This window comes from Anomalospiza imberbis, chromosome 22 (assembly GCF_031753505.1).
Source record: "Anomalospiza imberbis isolate Cuckoo-Finch-1a 21T00152 chromosome 22, ASM3175350v1, whole genome shotgun sequence".
NCBI classification, from domain to species: Eukaryota; Metazoa; Chordata; class Aves; order Passeriformes; family Viduidae; genus Anomalospiza; species Anomalospiza imberbis.
This window is the reverse complement of record NC_089702.1, coordinates 8,762,665-8,771,528: the sequence shown is the minus strand read 5'-3', so window position 1 is coordinate 8,771,528 and position 8,864 is coordinate 8,762,665. Positions and strand designations below refer to the sequence as shown.

Below are 8,864 nucleotides of genomic sequence, written 5' to 3'. Positions count from 1 at the left end.
GCAAGAGCTGCTCTGGGGATAGATCCCAGGTAAGGAAGCCCAGGAGAAAGGGAGCAGGTCCTTGCCAGCACTGCTGGAGGCTGATCTACGACCTCCCCAGGGCAGTGAGCGCTGCATTCCCCAGCTCTAATAGAAGGGGCAGGATCTGATGTTCCCTCAGCTGGAACACAGAAGGAAAAAAAGCATCAGATTTCCCGGGACCATGATCCCATCCCCTTCAGCAGCTGATCCTGTGGCCCTCCCGCCTCCAGGTATATAAATGTTGTCCCAGGTGACCCTCAGGGACACAGCAGGAGGTGGGCACTGAGGACACTGCGGGCAGGATCGTTCCTGGGAGCCTCCATGATGTGGGAACTGCGCTCCATCGCCTTCTCCAGGGCCGTCTTGGCGGAATTCCTGGCCACTTTGGTCTTCGTCCTCTTCGGCCTCGGCTCTGCCCTGAACTGGCCCTCGGCGCCGGCCCCAAGCACCCTGCAGATCGCGCTGGCCTTCGGCTTGGCCATCGGGACGCTGGTGCAGGCCCTGGGCCACGTCAGCGGCGCTCACATCAACCCCGCCGTGACCCTGGGCTGCCTGCTGGGCTCGCAGCTCTCCCTGCTCCGCGCCCTCTTCTACGTGGTGGCCCAGCTGCTGGGCGGCGTGGTGGGCGCTGCCATCCTGCACGAGATCACCCCGGCCGACGCCCGCGAGGGCTTGGCCCTCAACAAGGTCAGGCTGGGGGAGACTGGGCAGGGTCTTTGGGAACCTGAGGGGTGGGAGGAAGGGGCTTGTGGCCAGCCCCAAAAACCCCCTCAGCTGCCCCAAAACCTCCAGCTGGGGATCCCAGAATTCCCGGAATTCCCAAAAATTCCCAGAATCCCCTAGAATTCCCACTGGGAATTTTACTCAGAGAACCGGGAGAGGCCCAAAATCAGGGGAATTCTATGGGAATTTCATCCCAAATCCACACAAAAATCCCTAAAAACCCCCTCAGCTCCCCAAAACCTCCTGCCATGGATTCCAGAATTCCCAAAATTCCCAAAAATTCCCAGAATTCCAGATGGGGAAGCCTCTGAATGCCACAGCCCAGCACCTGCTGGACCCTGCTGCTCCAACAGTCCTGCCCGGAGCAGGGATGAAGGCAGGACTCGTCTTCCTCCTCTAGTTTTAGGGCTAAAATTTCCGGAGGTCCATCAGCTATTTCCCATTGAGCCACTTCTTCCACCTGGGAAATTTTTGCTCTTTTCATATTGGTGCCAAAAACATTCCCTGTTTTGGGGGCTAAAGCCAGAAGAAGGATCCAGCTGGCCACAGACCCGTCCCTTGGAGTCACAACCATCTCATTTCTCATTTTTCCTCGGGACTGTACTTGGGGGACTTGGATTCTGGGGGTCCCAAGGGTTTAAGGAAGGACACATCCAAAATAGCATCTCTGCATTCGTCTTGTCCCAGGCTTATCCAATTTCCCCTCTGGTGTGGGTACAGGCAGCTTTTTCCTGGCTCTGCTTTGGCCAAGCCACAATTCCCAGGTTGATGAAGTGGTGGGGAGTGGAGAGATTTGCGTCTAAATCCCAAATTTTCATTAGATTCAGCTCATTGCCTCCCACTGTGGCAGGATGGTCACACCAGATCCAGCTGGTTCATCCCAAAACCCAACAAATGGATTCCCCAAAGCTTCACAAGGGTCTCAGGCTGGTTTCAGACAGGGAAAAAAATAAAGCCAGGGAAGCTTACGAAGCCATGGGGGATTCTCCAGTGGTATCCTGGCCTCCAACACCCCCTTCCCTACAGGAGGGGGAAAAGGAATTGAAACCCAGGGATTCACTGTCCCATCCCAGGGGGGCACAGGCACCTGCCAGGATCAGCATCACCCAACCCCAAGGGAGCGAGGGAGGAGCAGGGAGCTGGGTTGGGAAGCAGCACATGGAAATCACCTTTCCCACAGCAGGGAGGCACTGCCAGGACTCAGCTGCGCTGCCACAGTGATTAAGAGGGTTAAAAAGAGGGATTGTGATTTAATCTGAATGAATCGATTTAGGCTGGTAATGACTGAGGGTAATAAAAGCGGGAGGTTTAAGGGAGACTCAGATTGCTCAGCTTTGTTGGTTTACAGCTTAAACCACCTAAAAGTGAGAACTGGGGATTTTGAGAAGGCTTTTATCCCCTGTGAGCTGTTCATCGTGTGGCTGCCTGCACAGATTACCCCAGTAAAAAGGGAGGGGAGTACTGGGGAGGAGAATGAGGAAGATCTGACTCTGGACCTTGGGCAGGAGGGCAGTGAGGACCTTCCTGGGATTGCCGAGCGATGGGATTAGATTTGGGGGACACAGGGAAAGAAGGGAGTGAGTTGGAGGAGAGGGGGTGCCACCATGATCAGCTCCAGATCACACCTGACAAATTCTCTGAGTCAAAAAACTCTGGAAAGGGAATTATTTTCTTTTTTCATGTTAAAATATTTATTTTTTGATGTCTTCAAAATGAAACTTGTAAACTTTTCCAAAAAGGCATTTTGAGTACGAGGAAAAGGAAAAAAATGGGAAAATACCAAAAAATTGCCAATAAAATTTCCTGAGAGGTCAATCAAGCATTTCCTACTGAGCCACTTCTTCTGCCTGGGAAGTTTTTTCTTATTGGTACCAAAAATCTCCCCTATCTCCTTTGGGTCCCCTCGATTTTGGATTCCTCCTCCATATTTCCCATCCACTCACAGAACTCAGCCTTGGAATATGTTTTTCCTCCTGTTCCAGCTGCACAATGAGACCACAACGGGGCAGGCGGTGACGGTGGAGCTGTTCCTCACCTTCCAGCTGGTCCTGTGCGTCTTTGCTTCCACAGACGAGCGGCGTGAAGACAACCTGGGCTCCCCTGCCCTCTCCATTGGCCTCTCTGTGGCCGTGGGGCACCTCCTCGGGGTAAGTGGATGGGCCAAAACTTGGCACTTTTGGGGTTCTTTTTTTGTTTATGCCCCAAGTTGGTTTGGCTGCATCTCCGGGCTTGACAGGGAATACATAACCCGTGGTTTTGCATTTGAGAGAGGGAAAAATCCCACTGAAGCCATGGGGGAGCCATGGCCTGAGCTCAGCCTTTATTTGGCATGAAAAACTGGATTTTCTGGATCCTGCCTCTCCTTGAGTCCCATTGCAAGTTCCAGGGATCGGTGGGATCTCTCCCGGAGTGAATGTGTTGGCCGCTGGGGCTCTCAAGTGCAGGATGAGCCTGGGAAGTGTTTGGGATGGATGCTCGGGGGAATCCCACCTGGGTGATGGCCCAAAGCAGCCCACTCCCAGTGCACGCAGGAAAACGCTGTTGGTCACACCACGCCTTCCATCCTCAGTGCTCCACGAGCCCCTGTGTCCATGGGACCCTTCCTCTCCTGTCCTCAGAGGCACGAGAGGGAATTTTCTGCAGGACTGTGAGCTCATTCCCGCAGGTCCTGGGGCTGCAGCACAGCAACACCAGGACACACGAGCTCAGACACCTCACAGTGCTGACTCAGGTGGTGGCAACTCCTGGGATCCCTTTTCCTGGAACAGGAATGCTGAAGGGTGAAGCAGAAGCTCAGCTGTCACCCTAATGACACCCCAACTTTTTTAAAAATGAGGTAAAAGATCTTAATGCTGACAGCGGCCGTGGTGTTCCCGGCAGATCCGTTACACCGGCTGCTCCATGAATCCCGCCAGGTCCTTCGCCCCTGCTGTCGTCGTTGGAGACTTCAGCGATCACTGGGTGAGAACTCAGCTCTGGGGGTTGCATTGGATGAGGCCCCCAAACTGCCAATATTCCTCGAAACTCACCAAGCCAGACAAATTCCGGGCATTTCCATGCCATATCCTAGCTGCAGGAGAGATGGAGAGATTAGGAGAAAGAGGTGGGGCTGCTGGGTGCTTAACTGGCTTTTCCAAACTGGGAGCATTGCAACAGGATCAGGGTGTGAGGTCTGTTGACATGACTTAGCACAGGGAACAAAAGCAATGGAGAGTGGAGCTGTTGCCAGTCCTGGGGAACTTTCCTGGTTCCTGGATCTAGGTACACCTTTGGGAACACTCCCTGGCTCCCCAGGGAATGGCCATGGCTCTGAGCCTGCCAGAGCTCCAGGAGCATTTTGGCAATGCTCTCAGGCACAGGGTGGGATTGGTGGTGGTTGTCCTAAGCAGGGCCAGAAGCTGGATTTTGAGGATCCTTGTGGGTCCTTTCCAACTCAGGAGATTCCATGATTTTATTGTTTTCATCTATAAAGAGCCTGGCTGGAAGGCAAAGCTGTGGTGGTTCCTGATGTGTTCCAAGGTGTCTGGCCCAGGCCAGTGCCTCCACCTCTTCCTCCTCCTCCTCCTGCTCTTCCTCCCACAGCAATCCATGAGTGGGTAGGAAAATGCTCCTCCAGATGATGCCACATCACTCAGCACGTTCACAATGGGCCTGTCATTAGTGCAGTCTGAGCAGAAGGGGAATGGTGGAAGAGGATGGTTGGGAATATCCCGGCACTGGAGGGGAGCTCAGATCCCCAGCGATGGCCAAAGCAGAGCTGACATCGTGTTTTGTTCCCAGGAAGGAAGCCAAGCCCCTGGAATGCCCCTTAGAGATCCCACTTCTTCCCCACCCTCCAAAGCCAGGCTGGGTTTTGCTCACTGCACTTTTCTCTCCTCTCCAGGTGTTCTGGGTGGGGCCCCTGATTGGGGCTGCAGCAGCTTCCATCCTCTACAACTACGTCCTGTTCCCGCAGGCCAAAACCCTCTCGGAGCGCTTGGCCATCCTCAAGGGCTGCGAGCCCGAGCAGGACTGGGCCGAGCGCGAGGTCCGGCGGCGCCAGTCCGTGGAGCTCCACTCCCCCCAGACCCTGCCCAGGGGCATGTCTGAGAAGGTGTAGCCAAACCTCTCCCTGGGCCAAGAGAGGAGCTGGAAACCTCTGGCATGGCTTCAGTGCTCGTCCAGAGGAGCATCTCACCTCTCCCCTCTCTCCCTTCGTTTATCCTGGGGAACTGAAGTTGACTTCTCTCCCGGGGAGATGCTGTGCTGGTCCCACCCACCTCCTGTCCTCACCTCTCCCCATGCCTGGGGGGTTTCTGATCTGGGGGACAGCCAGTAAATCCCAACCCTGCAGGAACAAGGGAGCTCCCCAGGATGCCCTCTTCCACGTCCCCCTCGCAGGACACGGAGCTTGGCTGAGGCTGTTCCCTCCCGGAGTGCTCTAAGGAGCCTGAAGAGTGTTCATTACCCTGGGTGTGGAGGTTGCCACCCGATGCCTCATTGCTGCTGCACTCTGCTCCCATCTCGGTCTCCGCTCGGCTCTTGGCTCACACGCAGGGGCAGGAGCAGGAGCAGGAGCGCTCACGCTGAGCCATGAGTGTCACACATGACAGGTTCTGCTGTGAAGGGGACCAAAGTGCCATTTCCCACCCGCCACAGGACACAGAGGTGCTCCCACAGGGGCTTTCCTGGGAAGATGGGACTGGGAGCATGGCCATGAGTCCCTGCAGGCCCCATTGGGGAGCACTTGCAAATTCTCTCTCCTATGAAACAGCAAACCCAGGTTACAGCCCAAATTCATACCCACCTTATTGCTGGGCCAGGGTTGTCCTTCCTCTCTCTCCCTGGTTTTCCCTTCTTTCGTCTGGTCCTGTTCCCCTTGGACACTCAGATCCTGGAACACACAAAGGAAAGATTTCACACCCAGTGCGTTCCAGGTGTGAAGAATCAGAATCATGGGATGGGTTGGATGGGAAGGGACCTCAAACCCCACCCAGTCCCACCCCTGCCGTGGGCTGGGACACCTCCCACTGTCCCATGCTACTCCAAGCCCCGTCCGACTTGGCCTTGAGCACTTCCACACATCCAGGGACAGCCACAGCTGCTCTGGGAATTCCATTCCAGGGCCTCCCCAACCTCACAGGGATGAATTCCTTCTCATCTCCATCACTTGCTTCTCACATCCCTTTCTCGTGGCTGCATCACTCCAGACCCTCCAAACCCCTCCCCCTCTGCCCTCTCAGGACCTGGTCATGGTCCTCAGCCTGGCCAAGGAATTTGGGTTGGTCTTTGGGTGAACTTTGCCCTTTCAGCCATTGATTTAACCCCATTTCACTTGCTCTGCCCCAAGTTCTCCATTCCCAGAGTGAATCCCAGCAGTGTTTCCAGCATTGCCCCACCAGTGTCAGCCCCAGCAGGATTTCCCTGGAAAGGCTGTTGTGGGAATATTCAATGAGATTGGGCCCAATTCCAAACCATAAGGGATGATTTATGGATCATTCTGGATCATTTCCAGAATGGAAATTTCCATTCCCCTGTTCTGACAGGACACCCCCCACCAAAGGATGCTCTTCACTCTGCTCCACTGGCACCATCCCCTTCTCCCATCAGATCCATCCTTTCCTTCCTCCCCGTGCTCTTCCTCAGATGCTGCAGTGGCTGTTGCTGGAGGGGTGAGGAGGGAGCCCAGCTTTGATCTGGCCCAGACCAGGTGTTTACCCACAGCCAACCCATGCAAATACCCCCAGAGGGCTTTGCCAAGGCACTTCCAGACCTGGTTTGATCCTCCCAAAAACAGGGATTCTGCTTCCCTTTGCTCCTTGATGGTGAATTTGAATTTTAGCTCAGAAGAGGCTTCTCAAAAATTCCCTCTGTTCTCAGCAATGGCAATAAAATAATGTTTTAAATCAATCCCACTGTCAAAATTGTATTTCTGTTAGCGAATCTCACTTTTAAAAATCATATGGGGTGCTTGATGCTTTTTAAAGGAAAATTAATCCATGTTTGTGTGCAGGAAAATCCCAGCAGATTTTTACAGAATTCACCCTGGGCATGTTCTGCGGTAGAAAAAGCCACAGCTGAATTCAGTTATTTATTTAAATTAATGTTGGTGTGTTCAATGTCTCTTCTCCAGATCGAAGCATTTCATTTATTATTTACCCTGACAATGTTTAAGTCTCACAGGGCCTGAACCTGAGGTTTAATGTCTGATAATGCCTCTCCTCTTTCCCATGAAGTGCTTTAAATTCCTTTTTTCCGCCTGAATTCAGACACAGGGATCAAATACTGACATATTTATGGAAAACACTGACACATTTATGGTAAATAATAGATATAAAGTCACCTCCCAGAGCCCAGACTCCTCAGGCAGGTGGCTGAAGCAGCCCCAGTCTTCCCAGGAGTACAAATTCACCTTCCCCGTGGAGCTGTGTCACTTCCCAAACTTGCCCTGTCAGGAAAACACCCAGACATTCCAGACTGCACCAGGGGAGCTGGAATTGGAGGGCAGGATCAGGAGCCTGGAGCTGCCACGGACCGACCATAATCCTCCCTAAACTGGCAACGCTTGGGATGTCAGAGCCAGGATTTGAAGCATTCCCGTGTCCTTCCACCCACAAGATCACTAGGTTTTCCCCTTCTCCCACCTTGGGGTCAGGGGTGCCTCAGCTTTGGGCTGATCCTTCTGCAGAGCTGTAAAAATGCCAGAGCATTTTGCACACACCCACGTCCCCTTCCTTGTCCTTGCTGCTTGGCTGCCACTTTCCTGGAACCATGGAGTTGTTTAGGCCTTGAAGACCATTCAGCCCAAGCGTCTCCCCACCCCTGACCATGTCCCCAAGTGCCACAGCTCTGAAATCCCCCCAGGGATGGGACCCCACCCCTGCCCTGAGCAGCTGTCCCTGGTCTGGAAAACCCCTTCCATTGAGGAAATTTCCCCAAAATCCAACTAAACCTCCCCTGGCACAGCCTGAGGCCGTTTCCCTTGTCCTGTTGTTCCCTGGGAGCAGAGCCCAACACCCCCCGGCTGTCCCCTCCTGTCAGGGAGCTGTGCAGAGCCACAAGGTCCCCCCTGAGCCTCCTGTTCTCCAGGCTCAGCCCCCCAGGTCCCTCAGGAGTTCTCCAGACCCTTCCCTGGTGCTCCAGACCTTTCCCAGCTCCATTCCCATCCCTGGACATGCTCCAGCCCCTCAGGGTCCCTCTTGGCAGGGGGGCCCAAGGGGGCCCCAGGATTTGAGGGGCCTCAGCAGAGCCCAGCCCAGGGGCCGTGCCCTGGTCCTGCTCCTCACAACTTCTGACACTATTTGCAGTTAATCCCAAGGAATTCCCTCTTTGCTCATTCCAGCTCCAGGATGGATCTTTGCCACACCCACCCACTGATCCCTTACCTCTTGTAGGGACCTGGGAGCATCCAAATCCCTGCTCAAGGAATCTGGGAGAACCTGGGAGCACCAACCTTGATCCCAGTGCCTGAAGGTAAGTGGGGAAATGACTGGGAGAACATGGAAGTAAAATCATGGCCTGGAGAAGCCCAAACCCAGCTGTACCTTGGAAATCCCAGCACAGGACAAACCCCTTCAGCCTCTGGTCACACCTGTGGGACAGGGAGGACAGAGATCAGCCCAGGGTTACCTCGGGGGAGCAGGGGCAGAGCTGAGTTCTCTGCTTGGGATTTCTTGGCCTGACCTTTCCAAATCTTCCCAGTCCCAATCCCAGAGGCTGCATGAGCCTCCAGCAGTCACTTCCCTGCAAGGCCGTGACCTACCTGGGATCAGGTATATCATTATTTTACATCATTATTTTTATGGATCTGTTTGTAGATGGAGAAATATTTCCGGAGTGTCTTTTCCTTGAGGAGCCAGGAGGGCAAGAGGAGGAGGCAGGGCCAGGTGTAGGAAATGACCACAGAGCATCCCAGAAGGCGCTGGTGCTCCAGGGGGAAGACAAACATCCCAACATTCTTCTATTCCCAGGGCTCTGCCAAAGGATCTGCTGGAGAGAATGGGGACTCTGCTTCAATTTTTATCCAAACTTCCCAGGAATCAAAACAATCAAAAGAAAAAGCCCACATTTCCAGACACCCCTCAGTGCAGGAACCTTCAGCTTCAGATCTGATGGCACAAGGAATTTTCCCAGTATGGGTC

General features: G+C 54.0%; 1 protein-coding gene across 2 annotated transcripts; it reads left to right on the top strand.

The window, feature by feature from the left end:
* Positions 1–5,538, top strand: LOC137486679 (aquaporin-2-like). 2 transcript variants are annotated; one of them, XM_068212110.1, is made up of 4 exons: positions 2–708; positions 2,727–2,891; positions 3,625–3,705; positions 4,628–5,538. In XM_068212110.1, exons 1-4 carry the CDS (start codon positions 343–345, stop codon positions 4,841–4,843), a joined length of 828 nt encoding a protein of 275 aa, XP_068068211.1. In that variant the 5' UTR covers positions 2–342; the 3' UTR covers positions 4,844–5,538. The 2 variants fall into 2 exon arrangements, with proteins under 2 accessions (XP_068068210.1, XP_068068211.1); XM_068212109.1 differs by lacking the exon at positions 4,628–5,538 and having other exon boundaries at positions 1–708; positions 3,625–4,127.
* The last annotated feature ends 3,326 nt before the right edge of the window (positions 5,539–8,864 follow it).